At 38.2% G+C, this 17,017-nt stretch overlaps 1 protein-coding gene across 13 annotated transcripts in view; it reads left to right on the top strand.

Moving 5' to 3' along the window:
* HUWE1 (HECT, UBA and WWE domain containing E3 ubiquitin protein ligase 1) overlaps window positions 1-17,017 on the top strand; it is a 93,123-nt gene that overhangs the window by 24,888 nt on the left and 51,218 nt on the right. For 7 of the 13 annotated variants that reach the window (XM_063432492.1, XM_063432502.1, XM_063432493.1 and 4 more), the window contains exons 6-29: window positions 1,727-1,879; window positions 1,982-2,044; window positions 2,538-2,615; window positions 4,274-4,321; window positions 4,405-4,473; window positions 4,679-4,778; window positions 4,891-4,991; window positions 6,173-6,323; window positions 7,131-7,258; window positions 7,474-7,614; window positions 8,176-8,281; window positions 8,807-8,917; window positions 9,028-9,129; window positions 9,291-9,371; window positions 10,266-10,372; window positions 11,462-11,639; window positions 12,165-12,283; window positions 12,490-12,701; window positions 13,814-13,871; window positions 14,033-14,209; window positions 14,863-15,108; window positions 15,764-15,897; window positions 16,037-16,137; window positions 16,619-16,804. In XM_063432492.1, coding sequence (XP_063288562.1) covers window positions 1,727-1,879; window positions 1,982-2,044; window positions 2,538-2,615; window positions 4,274-4,321; window positions 4,405-4,473; window positions 4,679-4,778; window positions 4,891-4,991; window positions 6,173-6,323; window positions 7,131-7,258; window positions 7,474-7,614; window positions 8,176-8,281; window positions 8,807-8,917; window positions 9,028-9,129; window positions 9,291-9,371; window positions 10,266-10,372; window positions 11,462-11,639; window positions 12,165-12,283; window positions 12,490-12,701; window positions 13,814-13,871; window positions 14,033-14,209; window positions 14,863-15,108; window positions 15,764-15,897; window positions 16,037-16,137; window positions 16,619-16,804 — 2,950 coding nt within the window. The remainder of the gene's footprint in view (window positions 1-1,726; window positions 1,880-1,981; window positions 2,045-2,537; window positions 2,616-4,273; window positions 4,322-4,404; window positions 4,474-4,678; window positions 4,779-4,890; window positions 4,992-6,172; window positions 6,324-7,130; window positions 7,259-7,473; window positions 7,615-8,175; window positions 8,282-8,806; window positions 8,918-9,027; window positions 9,130-9,290; window positions 9,372-10,265; window positions 10,373-11,461; window positions 11,640-12,164; window positions 12,284-12,489; window positions 12,702-13,813; window positions 13,872-14,032; window positions 14,210-14,862; window positions 15,109-15,763; window positions 15,898-16,036; window positions 16,138-16,618; window positions 16,805-17,017) is intronic. The other 6 variants (XM_063432504.1, XM_063432500.1, XM_063432503.1 and 3 more) reach the window with 2 other exon arrangements.

Here is a 17,017-nt window from a genome sequence, read left to right as displayed (position 1 = left end):
GTTTTCGATATCACATCAGTGTTTTATTTGTGGTTCTGCTAGCTGAAACCTTGATATGGCCTCTATATAGTATTTTCATCCTGGTATCCTCATCACTAGTTAACTTAGAAGTAAATCTACATTGATCAACCACAACATTAAAACCACTGATGGGAGAAGGGGATAACATTGATTATATTGTTATAATGGCACTTGTCAAGGGTTGCAATATATTAGGCACCAAGTGAACAGTCAGTTTTTGAATTTCACGTGTTGAAAGCAGGAAAAATGGGCAAGAGAAAAGACCTGAGTGATTATGAAAAGGGCCAAATAGTGATGACTAGATGACCAGGTCAGAGCACCTACAAAACTGGAAGCCTTGTGGGTTTTTCCTGGTATACAGTGGTTAGTACATACCAAAAGTGGTGCAAGGAAGGATAAATGGTGAACTGGAATCGGGGTAATGGGCACCCAAGGCTCATTAATTTACGTGGGGAACGAAGACTAGCCCCTCTGGTCTGATGAATCACGTTTACTTTTAGATCAGGTGGATCCGTGTTTACCAGGGGAAGAGATGGAGCAGGATATATAATACGGGAAGAAGGCAGGTTGGCGGAGACAGGGTTTTGTTCTGGGCAATGTTCTGCTGAGAGTTTGGGCCCAGGCATTCATGCAGATGTTACTTGACACATACCACCTACCTAGAGATGTTACTTACCACACGTGCACCCCTTAGTTGGCAATAGTGCACTCTGACAGTTGCATCTTTCAACATTTATAATGCAATCCATGGAGGCTTGTGGGAATTAACCCCTTAAGGACACATGACATGTGTGACATGTCATGATTCCCTTTTATTCCAGAAGTTTGGTCCTTAAGGGGTTAAAGGATCTGCTGCTCTTGTCTTGGTGCCAAACACCACAGGACACGTTCAGAGGTTCTCATCCATGCCACGACGCATCAGAGCTGCTTTGGCAGCGTGAGGGGAACCTACATGATAATAGGGAGGTGGTTTTCATTGTTGTGGCTGCTGATTGCAGTGTATGTTGAGCTTCTCTTCCTTAGGTCTTATCTTAAACGGCTAAAAGAAGAGTGTTGGTTTGATGACCCACTCCCCTGTATAGACAGAGGATAGTTTTAGATAAATCAAATTAATACATAGCCCACAACCCTTTGTAAAGATAGTTTTGGGTCAAAATTGCAGTGGACCGTCTTTCTTTAATATTGTTTGCTTATGCCAGTTGGATTTTGGGTGAATTATTCTACAAGTGCATTGGAAGAGATCATTATTTCTTTGTCACCTGTTCTTTACTTTGGATTTGTATTGTACTTGGCTGTTAAATCTCCATTTGTACTCCTAATCCAGAAGTTAAATTTCTTCACTAAATCCAGTGGTTTTAATAGCCTCAGAACGAACGTGTTATTTCTAGACCTATAAAACACTGGGGCAGGTTAGGTAGACCTGGCAGTTGCAAGGTGGAATCTCTGCAGAGTCCAGTGCTAAATGTAGAGGTGCTGAATTTTTGTTGGAAAAACATTTGCAAAGTTCAGTATCTGAACATTGAAACTGTTGAATTTGACCAGTTGTATCTGCCAAGTTCAGTGAAAAATGCACGGTTTACAGTTTTGCTTAATGGGAAATATTGATTTTATTTAAGCAATTGTTCCACAGCATGAAGTTACAGACCGCAGAGTCTAATAAACAATGCAAGATTAATGGTGGCTTTTTTTGTGTGTGCCCTTTTAGCATCTGACAACATTACTTGCCTCCTCTGACATGCAAGTGGTACTTGCTGTGCTAAATCTCCTATATGTATTCAGCAAGAGATCCAATTACATTACTCGATTGGCTTCAGACAAAAGAACGCCCCTCTTGTCACGACTCCAGCACCTAGCAGAGGTACAGTCCATACTTCTAACAAAATGCATAAAGCTTTGACTGTTTAAAAATGTAAGCAAGCTGCTGTTAATTACCACTGACAACTATTTACTTCTATTTCAGAGCTGGGGAGGTAAAGAAAATGGCTTTGGTCTTGCAGAGTGTTGTAAAGATATGCAAATGTCGGTATGTAATATATTTATTTTCTCAATGATGCATGACTTCTGGAGTTTATACATTTTAGTCACCATTATAGGCAGGACATAGTATTTTGTGCTGCAGCAGATTTATTCTTCAGTGTTGTATATTTGTATTATATTGTTTTATGCTCGATCACTATATAGAATAGCTTGTTATATTTTATTTTATTTTTGTAATGTATGCAAGTCAATATATATGGTACCTCGGGACAATTTCTCTCCACAGAATAATTATAAATTCTGCAAGCAAATGCACAAAGTATATACAGCTGCATAGGAAATAGGTTTAAAAAACAAACTCATGTCCAGCAAGTTAACATACCTGTCTGTGTATTAATGTAGATAGCCAAACTTGCCCCTTGATAAAGGCAAAGCAGGCCAACCCTAGTATCCAAAATACATCTGTTTTCTTTTTTATTTTATGTTCTAGCCCAAATTACCCTGAGACAATTGAAAATATTTAATTTTTCACCCCACAGAAATACCCACCAAGTGCTACAACTCTACATTTTGAGTTTTATGCAGAACCTGGGTCTGAAGTTAAAATTGAAAAAAAGGTAGGTTTTGCCATTTTTTTTTATTTTATTTTTTTTTTTATAAATCAATTTCGTACTTTAATACATATGTATTCTGTGTATTTGCTAAATGTTAATACAGTGTATATAGGAAAGAAACACACCTGAAATTTGTATCTGCTTCCTCTATGATGGCTGCACTCCATAGTATGCCTAAATCTGTGTCGCATCCTAAAATATTTAGCATGCCTATAAAGGCGAAGCACTTGATTGATGCCAAGCATAACATTTGAGTGCAGCTGGATACATTCACTGCAGCTGGCACATTTTTGGTAGGTTTCTTTTTAAAGGAACCCTATAGCGTTAGGAATACAAACTTGTATTTCTAATGCTATGGTGTGCCCTGTCCCTAACTTAAAGTCCCCCCCATACTCCAACAAGTAAATGGTTGAAAACCATTTCTCCTCTTGCAACAGCACGAAGATTGTGGGACCTAATAGGCATGCACGGCACTTGACGCACACTCGTTTAAGATTCCCTGTAATAAAAAAATGTAATGAAGAATTTGAAGGTGTTAGATGATGTTGAATGTTCTCATATGATGCATGTTGATGTCTAACGGAGTAAAGCTCAGTTGGGGACCAGGAAAAAAATTCTAGTCCCGGTCTTGAAGAAAGCTATCAGAGGTGGTTAACCTGGCTATGCAATCATTGCGGTTTCTGAGAAAGTGCCATGTTTTTTAGATTGCAGGATTAAGGGGACAGGGGTACTGTGCCCAGACTTCTTCAATGAGCTGTAGTGTCCTTTTAATGTCAATATAGACATACATGTATGGTAGGCAATATTTGTATAAATAAAATGACACTTCACAATAAACACAGACCATGTTTTTTTTACTTTTCAGTGGGCTTGGCAGTGGTGTTTATTTGAAGCTTAAGGGTCTTACAACTATAATTTCATAACCCCTTAACACAAATGTTAACCTTTCTAAACTTTTAACTTTATTAACCACCAATAGCCATCAGTCTTGGATGACCTGACCGCCTTTAATTTAAAACCATTTACAACAATGTCCTTCAGAACAACTCTAGGATGACTTTTGCCCCAATGCTTCAAAGCACCACGACAATACAATTAAATCAAATTGAAGGGAGGTCGAGTGGGTCTGTCAGTGCCGCTTTTGCTTCAGTACACTGACCGGATTGCACTCACATTGCTGCGTTTCGAGTTCACCTGTTCAAATTATTACAGTAAATTGTGAATTCCGGGCAGTTCAGTTTATTAATTAAAACTGTCAGTGCAGAAATGTATGTAAGTTAAGATTGTGTTCTAATATTTAAAGGGGAAGTCTAAACAACATAAATTCTATAAACTCTTGTTGTAGTTTTGGTGCTTTTAGACTGTGAACACTATATCTACTGGTAAATTCGAAATTTTTCTACAGCAGGACCTGGGGCACCTGCAGCCAAGCCCTCTATTTGCCTTTTGCATTATTATTAATTTTGTGGGATAGATTGGCAGTGTGTCAGCCCCCCCCCCCCCCCCCCCCCCCCCCAAAATTGTTTCACCCACCATAATCCGTACAATTGTACATAGTGTTTGTGCTGCTTAGTCTGTCCCTTTAAAATTGTAATGTGGTGGTTTGTTTGAGTGTTATCTATGTTCTCTGCCCCACTATTTATTATGCATTTCTATTTCAGGCATCCAGTAATACACTACATTATATACATATAGAACAGCTAGATAAGGTAAGCATTCCCGAGAATGTTAATTAAGCAGGAAATAGAATGCCCGTGATGTGTGACAGTCTAATAAGTGCTTTGATTTCCAGATTTCTGAAAGTCCCTCTGAGATAATGGAATCTCTCACCAAACTGTACAGCATTCCCAAGGACAAGCAGGTAACATTACGTTCTTATACTGTGGGGTCCAGTGCAGTGCCTGACAGAGTTGGATTTTTATCTGGGGACATTGATTAGGGTCATGGGTTATTCTGTTTTGCTTGATTCACAAGTTTCTTGTCAATTTTTTTTAAATTGTTGCTTGTGTTGTATGTCGGCGTTCTTCGGATATGCTATATCATCTCTCTCTCTCTCTTTTCTACAGATGCTTTTGTTCACACACATACGATTGGCACATGGCTTTTCTAATCACAAGAAAAGACTACAAGCTGTACAGGCTAGGCTGCATGCAATCTCTATATTAGGTATTCCCCCCCCCCCCCCCCCCCAACAGTCTTTAATGTGCAATATTTTTGTAAGTAAAATAATGCAGTGTTTGATATGAAGAACTAAATAAAGTTACTTGTCTTTCTGCAGTTTATTCCAATGCCTTGCAAGAATCTGCAAACAGTATACTTTACAATGGGTTAATAGAGGAATTAGTTGATGTGTTACAAATAACTGATAAACAACTTATGGTAAGTATTAGATCTTTTTGTCTGTATACATTAGATAACTAGACTTTTTTTGCATGCTTTGGAATGTAAGAAAATGAAATAGTATCCAAATGTTCATAATCGTATTATTTCTACATGTTATACATTTTCTAAAAAGATAAAAGCCACAAAGAGGTTGCAGGTGAGCCTAGATTAAAAATAAATAAATATTGGATTTTAAAGGGACACTATAGTCACCAGAACTACTACAGCTTATTAAATTTGTTCTGGTGAATAGAATACCCCCCTTCAGGCTTTTTGCTGTAAACAGTCTTTTCAGAGAAAATGCAGTGTTTACATTACAGCCTAGTGATAACTTTACTGGCCCACTCCTCAGCTGTTAGTGATCCTTCCTGGGTCATGGCTGCTTAAAATGCATCCAAACATTCAGTATCTCCTCCCTCTGCATGCAGACACTGAACTTTTCTCATAGAGATGCATTGATTCAATTCATCTCTATGAAGAGATGCTGATTGGCCAGGACTGTGTTTGGATTGTGCTGACTCTGCCTCTGTCAGTCTCAGCCAATCCTATGGGGAAGCATTGTGATTGGATCAGGCCACCACTTCTGATGTCAGCAGACAGTTTGTTTTTCTGAGGCAAACATTGAGATCTACAGCTTCAGGCTTGAATACAGTAATATTTTGCTATATTTATGGAGGCAGGAGGGGCCCAGGGAGGCTAGATGGTGGTTTTTACACTATAGGGTCAGGAATACATGTTTGTGTTCCTGACCCTATAGTGATCCTTTAAGGTAGGGCCAGATTATAAGACAGGCTGCCTACCCAAGGGATCAATCTTCCCATACCAGTACTGGGCAAAGCTAAGGAATCTTGCTGATCAGCCCAAAGCACTGGTAACTTGGAGGTCAGAGCCCCAGCATTAAACCCTGGCAGCCCAAAGCCCAAATAAGAGCCGACCTAGATGCACAATGTACCTGACCATTAAAAATATCAAGTACATGGTGCATATAACTGTAACATACCAGTAAGTTAAAGCTTCAGTTTTGTGTAGCAGAGCAAAGATTAGAACTGCCATTCACACAAGCACAGTATGCACAGACTAAACACTGCAATTGCAATGCTCTTTGTCCATTAAACAAAGGTTAGATTTTTTTTATTTATTTTATGCTTAAATAGTTTCCCCCACTTTCCTTGCATCAGGACATTAAAGCTGCGTCTTTGAGAACTTTGACCTCAATTGTTCACTTGGAAAGAACACCCAAGTTGAGCAGCATCATAGACTGCACTGGCACAGCCTCGTATCATGGCTTTCTACCCGTTTTAGTCCGCAACTGCATTCAGGCTATGATTGGTGAGTGCCAGACTATTATTTATTATTGTGAAGAATATACAACTAATTTCCATATGTTTTTTGACTGTACCTTCATTGTTTTGTCTTTTCCTCTTCAGATAATATACCATTAGAAGAACCATGCACACTCCAGTGCGGAGAACAAAAAAAAATATTGATTAACCTTGTTCTCTGTACTTCAGTGAGTGTGCCTGGTTCTTATAATGGTATATTGTGAGCATATTATTGGTTTTTTTTGGGGGACTTCCCTTAAACCAGATGCACCTCTTTGCATGAGTGCCAGGGTTATCTGATGGTTTTTATCTGCTTCAGGGCAGCTTTAGTTTTAAATACAAAAAAAAGCAATAGTTTTGTAAACACCAGCTCCTTACTTTTGCAGAATCTAATTGCCTGACTGCAACGGTCACTGTATGTTGGATTGGTTCCGTAACGCTGTGCTTTATTCTATGTGCATTGCACTCTGGGATTCATATGTATGAACTACGGTAACATGATATGTGCATATGCCAGTTACAGCCTAGAAATAAAGATCAGGGTGAACAGTTGCCTTAAACATCTGTTATATTGACTTTGGGTCTAGACAGTTATAGGAAACCTTTTAAAATCCTGTGTGTCTAGTTAGAGATAGAAAGGTTTTAATTTCACTGTATTAAGCAATTGAAGTACCATGTTATTTGCTGGGTTGTGTGTATATGTAGGATTTATAAGGAATTAAGTTATGAGCCATATGTGTACCTAAATTTATTGAACACCACTCTTCTGGAAAACAAAAATTAAATATATTGTTTTAAATCTTTCCTTTATCAGACCCAAGTATGGATCCATACCCTCACCAATTCGCCACAGCACTTTTTTCCTTTTTGTATCACTTAGCCAGTTACGATGCTGGTGGAGAAGCGCTGGTATCCTGTGGCATGATGGAAGCACTTTTAAAGGTAATTAAGAATTTGGGGTTAGCCGTTATTATGGTGGTGTGAAATATTGAATGTGGGTTATTAGGTTTACTTGAATAGTATTGGTTTGTGGTACATTAACTATTAGTGTCACATATATTCTGACTTTTGAGAATTCTAACACACTGACAAAGTAGTTAAAAAAAAAAAAAAAAAAATGTTTTTGGGGTGGGTTAAATTGTATTTATTTTCACCAGGTTATAAAATTCCTTGGAGATGAACAGGATCAGATTACATTTGTGACGCGAGCTGTGAGAGTTGTTGACCTCATTACAAATCTTGACATGGCAGCCTTTCAGTCTCACAGTGGGCTGACCATATTTATTTATCGACTGGAGGTGAGTGCACCACACCCTTCTCAGAGATTGGTTAGTCTGTAAAGTTCACACTACCTGAGGAACCTTTTCTTTTGGCAATCTTTGCCAATCTGCTGCAATGTTTGGCTCTAGTATTTTCAATATTTTACAGATATATTGAAACTTTAATTTGCATTCACTCCTTTTTGCTGACAATGTGATATCCCATTTATTTTGTTACTATGTCTCCAATAGCAAAGTGCTTCAGCTGAGAAATTTATTTCCCACTGTGTAACAACCCCCCCTTCTGTCATATCAATAGGATAACCCAAACATAAAATAAAGGTACTCTGCTATAAATTCAGGTAGCTTATTCAGCCATCAAAGTGAAGGGGCAACGTTTCAACACGTATATGTGACTTTCCCAAGCCATTGGACAACATTGCATGTTATAAGAAATCCTAGCACCCTGGGTGCTATAGTGTCCCTTTAACCGTTTTTGTAAAGCCAGATATACTTCAGTGTTTGATGCATTTTCTAAAATGCGGCCTAGACCACATATCTAGATTTAGATGCATTTTTAAATGTATATTTTCTTGTTAGCATGAAGTTGACCTTTGTCGGAAAGAGTGTCCATTTGTCATCAAACCCAAAATTCAGCGCCCCACTAATGTTCAGGATGGTGAAGAGATGGAGACTGATATGGAAGGTAAAACAATTTTTTAAACAATTTTCAGTGATGTGCTTTATAGAGCTTGAAGTTAACCAGTTTTTGGGACTCCTGCTATTCTCTAATTGGAAATGTGTAACTTTCTATAATTGCCAAGTTTAAGACCAGAAATCACCAACAAAAACTCGTTTTCTATACATGTAGAACTGTAGGTCACATATCCATACTTTTCTTTATTGCATTCCTGAAGCATCTAGTACATACACAACAAGCATCATAGACCGAAGAGAAGACCATCTAAATGGTCTTACATGATTCCTATCTTTTTTTTTTCCCCATCATTCATCTGTACCCAAATTAGTTTAAAAAAGGAAATAAAAAATCTGAAATGTGTTTTGACAGATTTCTTTATACCACTGCTTTAAAAAGCATGTATCCTATTTTGCAGGGAAATTTGTAGAGCAGTAATCCACAAGTTTAGTGTACTAATGGCATAAATATGTTCTGTGTATGATACTCTTGTTTTAAAACTTTTGTTAGAATTGACCATTTCTTGTTCTCTAGTGACTGACGTAGCTATGGAGAGCAGTCCTGGTCCTTCCACCTCTGCAGAGCCTCGTCCTGTGAGCATAAGCACCAGTGCTGGGCATGTAGTTACATCCCGGTCAGGTAAAGGTATCTGTTATTTTCAATTTTCTTTTTTGGACTGTTTGTTGTACACAACCTTGTTATCATACTTTGTCATACATCTTTTTTTTTTTTTCTTCTTTCTGCCTATTTTGTAGGGGTGCAATGCATTCCCCAGAGGGCTGCTCTCTTGAAATCTATGCTTAATTTCCTTAAAAAGGCTATCCAGGATCCAGCCTTTTCAGATGGAATTCGCCATGGTAAATATTTTATTTTTGTGTAAATAGATGAGATGTATAATATGACCCATACTAATCATTGGCATATTTTAACAACTGATGTTCTCAATATGTGTTCTTTAGTTATCAGTAGTTTTCTTACATGTGATTCCCCAGCTAACAGATTGACATTATTTTATTAGTGATGGATGGAACTCTTCCCACATCCTTGAAACACATAATCAGCAATGCTGAATACTACGGCCCTTCCCTCTTTTTACTAGGTAAGTAAAGCCAGCTTCTGTCTGCCAATGCTGTTTTAGTATGGAATACTTTTATGCTCTTTCACATCTTTACAGGTTAGCAAGTTTGGCAGTTAACTTTTTGTTTTGTAATTTTTTCTTATATACTACAGAATGCTGGTTATTGTTCTCTTGATATAACCATTGCAATATTTTATAAAGTTTGCTGTTGAGGCTTTGACTATATTAGTGGAAATACGTGCAGTACTTTGCAGTACTTTTGATGTTCAACTAAGCTTTTTTTTTTTTTTACATTTCCCCCCTCTTTTAGAGTATAATTATTTGTATGCCTAAACACTGATTTCATACGTGAAATTTGAAGTATAATTTTTTTCTGTCATTGACTTGTGTATTTCACAATTTGACGCACAGATTAACATGCAAAAAATGTTTGCGTTCACTATTGTATGTTACATAATTAAAAATGTCTGTTAAAGGTACTATAACCTAGGAGTTCTAAGCTTGCAAGGGTCATGTGTTAAAGTGGAACTCAAATTATTTGCGTGAGTATATCAAGATATAGGCATCTTTAGGTAAATTGTCTTTCTGGTTATTTTTTGCCTCAGTGGTAGAGATGGTAATTGCCTTGTATTCAGCAGTTAAATGGTACTTGACAAAAGGTGAATGGTACTTGCCTTGTATTCAGCAGTTAAATGGTACTTGACAAAAAGTGAATGGTACTTGACAAAAGGCTGAAAACACAGATCTAAGGTGGTGCATCCCTTAAACAAAACCTGCTCTGGTTTTATGTTGTGGTGTATTTTAATGTAAAGGTACACTGTGAGCCACTAGCCACCTATTTGGGTATAGGTCTATACTTTGCAGAGGTTTTTTAAATGTTTGCCTTTTTTATGACTCTTAATTTCATTCTTTCAGCTACAGAGGTAGTAACAGTGTTTGTATTCCAAGAGCCTTCGTTGTTATCTTCGCTTCAGGATAATGGGTTGACAGATGTCATGCTCCATGCTCTCCTAATTAAAGATGTAAGCACTTTGCCTATATTAGACAGCTACTGGTTTCTCCTTTTTTCTTTCTTATCTTATTGTCATCTCTAGTGTATACTGTATTTGCAAAAACCCAACAGACTTGGTACATTGTGGCCAAAAAGGGCCAAACTATAGGACCACTATAGGCACCCAGACCACTTCAGCTGTTAATTGACAGCCGCTAGAGGCGCTTCCGCGCTTCTCACTGTGATTTTCACAGTGAGAAGACGGCAGCGTCCATAGGAAAGCATTGAGAATCCTTTCCTATGGACTGGCTGAATGCGCGCGCAGATCTTGCCGCGCATGCGCATTCAGCCAGGGACGTCAGGAGAGGGAGGAGAGTCCGAGCGCCGATGGAGCCCGGAGCTGGAAAAAAAATGTAAGGGATTTAACCCCCTTCCTCCCCCTTCAGCTCCACGGGAGTGGGACCTTGAGGGTGGGGGCTCCCTCAGGGCACTATAGTGCCAGGAAAACGAGTGTTTTCCTGGCACTCTTGTGGTCCTTTAATAAATCAGCTGGGTTTGTGTTTGAGCTTAAAGGAACACTTATTTAAATTATAAGCCCTCTTACAGATCTTTCTACCATGAAGTCATTCTGATGACTTGTCCTTTCAGATACTTCTCATTCAGAAACATTGTGGACGCAGGCATGGCAATCTAACATGTAATGTTTTGATGCCTATCCTCAGTACCACAATTCTAAATAAAGTTTGACAAAGGTCTCTCATTCAGTTCTTTTTGTGTTATGACTATGGTTGGACCCTTCAAATGATTTTGTCTTTAAATCATCAACACCAGTATAAATGCGAATAGAGTGAAGCATACAAAAGCTAATCCTTTCTGTAATGTCTGTGCACAAATGCATGATTTTCATTAGTGCTGTATTGTTTTCTGTAATATTTTACACACCACATCGTCTTACAGAGACAATTCATTACTTTAAATATGTTATGGATAGAAGTAAATGCTCAAACTGTAACTTCAAGATCTAAGGAATTGATGTCTCTCAAGCTGGTATTATTGAAATAGTCTACAGGATGTGGAAACCGTTACGTGATTTGACTTTATTATCTGCATTTTTCTTAAGGTTCCTGCTACCAGGGAGGTTCTAGGCTCGCTCCCTAATGTCTTCAGTGCCCTCTGTCTGAATGCCCGGGGACTGCAGTCTTTTGTGCAATGCCAACCCTTTGAAAGGCTCTTTAAAGTGTTGCTGTCTCCTGATTATCTTCCTGCAATGAGGAGGAGGAGAAGCTCGGACCCTCTAGGTAAGCTTATTTCACTCACAGAATGTGTTCACTTAAGAGCTGTAGTGCAGGAAACTTGACTGACCTTACTTTTCTATGACCTCACCAGGGAGCTGCAATAGAGATGGCAGGCTTTTAAGGTCAAGGTCTGTAATTTCAGAGGACACAATTACTGATTAGTTTTTGAGAAAACAATGTATTCTGGTTTTGTTATTCAGCTGCTTTTTTCTTCAGTTGAAGTATGATATGGAGGTCCTTAACTCATCCCCTTTCCTGCAGACAGGACGACAGGTTAATGCATTGAGAGCTTCCTTGACATCCAACTCATTCTCTTGTATATTTAATAACACTTTCCATTTAGCAGTGCCGGCATTTGCCTTCTAGCTTTTCCAGACTTCTAAACCTAACCAGAATGAGATGTCAATGGCACTTCCTAAAATTCCCTAATCCTCCTCTAACCCCTGCCGAAGAGACCTGTAGTGCAGCATAGAATAGCGCTCTTCAGGTCTCTAGCCGAGGGATTAAGAGGCCCATGGTCTCTTCCAGCTTTGACCTCTCTCCGGTCTCCTGCAGGCGATACAGCCTCTAACCTGGGCAGTGCTGTTGATGAACTGATGAGGCACCAGCCCACGTTAAAAACAGATGCCACCACTGCTATTATTAAGGTAAGAATTTGGGTTAATAGGGGTTGCATGTATTTGTTTATACCATTACAATATGCTTCTGTTCCTTTCCCTTTAGTATGTGTTGCAAACTTAGTTGCTCCCTCCCCCCTTATTAGTTGGCTTTATGGCCCTGTGGATAGGGTGAGGGGGCTTTTATACTTGTATATACAATCTCTTGTATGTTTAATTTTCTGGTTTCTAACCAGCTCTTAGAGGAAATATGCAATCTGGGAAGGGATCCAAAATATATCTGTCAGAAACCATCTATTCAGAAGTCTGATGGCACAGCCACGGCTCCTCCACCGAGATCTAACCATGCGGCAGAGGAGGCTTCAAGTGAGGACGAGGAAGATGAGGAAGTACAGGCAATGCAGAGCTTCAGTGCAAACCAGCAAAGTGAAGTTGAGCCTATTGCACAGTAAGTTTGCTGTTTACTTTAGTTATGTAACTAATAACGTACTTGTTTATGCTTGGCAGATTTAAAATGAACACAAGGCTTAACACTTTATAATGTGCTTATTCAACTTCTGCTGCTATTCTGGTTTGACCCATAGTTAAACAAATGACTCCAAGCACCATGTTTTAAGTGAATTTAAGTGGTCATGGTGCTTGGAGTCTGTGTGTGCAGCTTATTGCCTATGGTGGGGTACATTTTAATTTTCTTAGGGTTTTGTTTTCTCTATAATTAATGTAAGCATGCCCAATATGTATACATATTTAAAAGAATTGAAAGAGTATAGTAGTATTATCACAGTAAAGGGAGAGAAAGGTTGCGCCAGAAATAAAATAAAAAATAAAATAAAAATAAAACACAATAAAAAATATAAATATAAAAATAAGATAAAATAGGTAAGTTCCAATGAGTGTCAGGAGATAAGATAAGTATAGTCACTAATTCCGCTGTGGGGTAGGTTCTCTTGTTGTAGTAGTTCACACCGTCTCGTGATATGGAAAACACAAGGAGAAAGGACCAATCGTGCGGAGTGTATACACTTAATGTGACAGTATTAATACAGTATTTAATACTGTCACATTAAATGTATACACTCCGCACGATTGGTCGTTTTCCATATCACGAGACGATGTGAACTACTACAACAAGAAAACCTACCCCCACAATGGAATTAGTGACTATACTTATCTTATCTCCTGACACTCATTGGAACTTGCCTATTATCTTTCATTTTATCTTATTTTTATATTTATATTTTTTATTATGTTTTATTTTTATTTTATTTCTGGCGCAACCTTTCTCTCTTTACTGTGTATCTTTTATATAGAGGGTTACCCTCTAAAAGGTCGCTGCCTGTTCATTATATTATTAGCGCTAACCTTACCCTTTTTTTTATATAGTAGTAGTGTATAAGTAAATCACAGGTCTCTGGCCATGAACCAAATTTTACGTTTTATCCAGAAAAATGTGTGAGTAGCCCACATAAAACGTAAACCTTGATTAATTCAGAGCAAGACACAAAGTCCTACTTGGTTTCTGTAAAAGATCTTTTTGGTAATGGTGTCTTTATTTCCTAGTGTTGTGGGAACTGAGGAGAGAATTCCCATTCCTCTTATGGATTATATTCTCAATGTGGTGAGTATAAATATTGCAATAATTCTCTTGCTTTAGTACTCATTACAAATTGTATGTCCTGATTTCATTTGGATACGTTTTGTGATTTGCCTAAATTGTCTGTGTTCAAATTCTTTGAAATAACATCAGGAAAAATACAAAACCCTACCACTTTTTCGTAGATGAAATTTGTCGAATCTATTCTGAGTAACAACACGACGGACGATCACTGCCAGGAATTTGTGAGCCAGAAAGGCCTTCTGCCTCTGGTCACCATTCTTGGCCTGCCCAATCTACCTATTGATTTTCCTACCTCTGCTGCCTGCCAAGCCGTGGCTGGTGTCTGCAAATCAATTTTGGTAAGTTTTTTTTTTTTTTTTTTTTTTTAAGTTTTGTTTCCCACCAATCAAACAAGTGCAAACCGTAAACCGCAATTGATTTTAAATAACTATCTTTGAGAGTTCAAGTGTTTATGTATATTATAAGCCAATTCTGTTCATGATGGGTGTTGAGGACAGTTACAAATTGTAGGGACTTAACTGCAAAGAAATCAAATAATATATTCCCAATGCCCCAAATTCAGGCTCCCTTTCAGAGTTAGACTGTAGTTCACGGTTTCTGAAACTGAACTTCCCCATATATTTAGCTGTAGGGGTTATTTACTGAACAGTGAGCTGAAAATTTAATTGCAAAATTCAGACTAGAATCGCAAAGCTGTGACTAGAAATTTTTGCTAACTTTTCCGAAGCATGTTTGGCTTAAATTGTGCAATTTGTTTTTAAATTCCCTAAAATAAACTCCTATATGACCAGTTATAACCCCCCACAGTAGGTCAGGTATATAGAACATTGCATAGAAGTGGTATTTTTTTAATTTCTGAAATATATTCTTCTTAAATGATTTGGTTTTTAAAGATTTTTTTTTTTTTAAATGAATTTATTTATTTATTTCCACTCTCCTTTTCTCAGCATATGTTTGGCTCTAACATGCATTTTTTGGGGTTTCTTTTCAGACTCTATCTCATGAGCCCAAGGTTCTTCAAGAAGGGCTACTTCAACTGGACTCCATTCTATCATCCCTGGATCCTCTTCACCGGCCCATTGAGGCACCAGGGGGCTCTGTGCTGTTACGGGAATTGGCATGTGCTGGGAATGTAGCGGACGCCACTCTATCCGCCCAGGCAACACCTCTTCTTCATGCACTAACTGCAGCACATGCTTACATCATGATGTTTGTCCACACGTGCAGGGTAGGACAGGTGAGAATACAGAGTATAATTAAACAAATTTGTACTATTTGTGTTAAAGAAACATTTAATTACCATGAGCACTAGAGCTGGTTAAAGAGGTTTTTGTGATAGGGGGTGCCTTGATACAATTACATAGTATGTTTTCAAGTCGTTTTAAGAATGGCTTGATCGCTTATCTGTCCCTCATGGCTGCCGCCATGGTCTTGCTGAAGGTCCTCTTCACCAGTGCTTCATCTGCCCGGAGCCCACGTCCGTGTTCTCATGCCTGCAGTTTATGAAGATGTTTATTTTCTATTTAATGAAATATGTATTTTTTTGTGATACTTCCTGGCTTTTGCTGCTCTGTGCAGTATAAGTTTCCTAAATTTTTTTAGTTTTTACATGATTTGAAGTCTTGTCATTACTGGGGGATTTAGGCATTGTTTCAATTCTATACTTTGAGAGGTAAGAGAAAGGGATGTATAGAACATTTACATAGATGAAAATGTAGAGATAAATGCTGTATGTTAATTTAGATAATACAAGAGACAATATTATTGAGATACATCCTATGGAGAATCGGACCATTATAGTGAAAAACGAACTTTACTCATTGCAAATTCTTTCTCCAACCAGATAAAAAAAAAAAAGATGCTATTAAATTATACGTTTTATTTCTTCTCAGAGTGAGATCCGTGCCATCTCTGTAAATCAGTGGGGATCCCAGCTGGGTCTCAATGTCTTGAACAAGCTAAGCCAACTCTACTGTTCTCTGGTGTGGGAAAGCACAGTCTTGTTATCTCTCTGCACCCCCAACAGGTACTATCAGAAGGTGGAGTGTGGAATGTGCCTCCTTGTAAACGTAGTTGTTTGTTGTATTTGGCAAGAGCAACTGGCAGTTGGAATGTTACATTTGTAAATTCAGTGATAACATAAAAAAAATATTTTGTGGTTACAGCTTGCCAGTTGGATGTGAATTTGGGCAGGCAGATATGCAGAAATTGGCTCCAAAGGATGAGAAGACGGCAGGTACATCGCTACATGGAGCCAAGAGGGCAGGTATGTTTACCATATATCATTCTAGTCTGTTACTTGCATTTGCATACATGTTCGTGTTCTGATATGGTATTGTCTGCTGAATTGTCTTTATATCTCATATATGCTGATGGTTTATAGTCAAAATGTTACATTCCAACATGGGGAGGTACTAACTAACGATTTAAAATAACGAGCCTCAAGGGAGCTCAAAATATGATATTTTTAGAGGCAAGCACGATATTGTAATATCCTTTACTTGGTGGCTTTTAACCCCTTAAGGACCAAACTTCTGGAATAAAGGGAATCATAAAATGTCACACATGTCAAGTGTCCTTAAGGGGTTAAAGAAGCTCTCAAGAACTGTCCAAAGTCTAGTCTTAATTCTTAATTTTTACTCCCTATTAGTCCTGTACAGGGTTATTGATAACCCAGAACTGTAGGTGGTTTCGAGGTTTAATTTGATGACTCAAAATGATCACCATGTTACTTTTGTATCTAATAGATGGGGAGCCTGAAGTTTCTGCTGTTAGTGAAGAAGCCACTGGTTTATTGGAAGGCATCGGGCTTGATGGTGACACTTTGGCTCCAATGGAAACCGATGAACCCAGTACCTCTGACCCCAAGGCGAAACCAAAGATTACTCCTGCAATGGCAGCCAGAATAAAACAGATTAAGCCTTTATTATCGGGTATGTCAGCAAAGATTTACTTTTTGCTATTTTTTTCTCCTTTTTAACACATTACTTCTTATTTGTGCACACTTGACAAAGCCTCCAGTTAGCAAAAGTACCAAAACTAATATTTAGCTTTTTTTTTTTTTTTTTTTTTTTCTTAACCCCCACCTTAAGTGTGTTTCTACACAAAATGGCTTTAGGAAGCACTGACTCAACCATCAGCCTTTA

This window comes from Pelobates fuscus, chromosome 9 (assembly GCF_036172605.1).
Source record: "Pelobates fuscus isolate aPelFus1 chromosome 9, aPelFus1.pri, whole genome shotgun sequence".
Taxonomy (NCBI): Eukaryota; Metazoa; Chordata; class Amphibia; order Anura; family Pelobatidae; genus Pelobates; species Pelobates fuscus.
The sequence above is the reverse complement of the archived record's forward strand: the minus strand, read 5'-3'. Positions and strand labels throughout refer to the sequence as shown.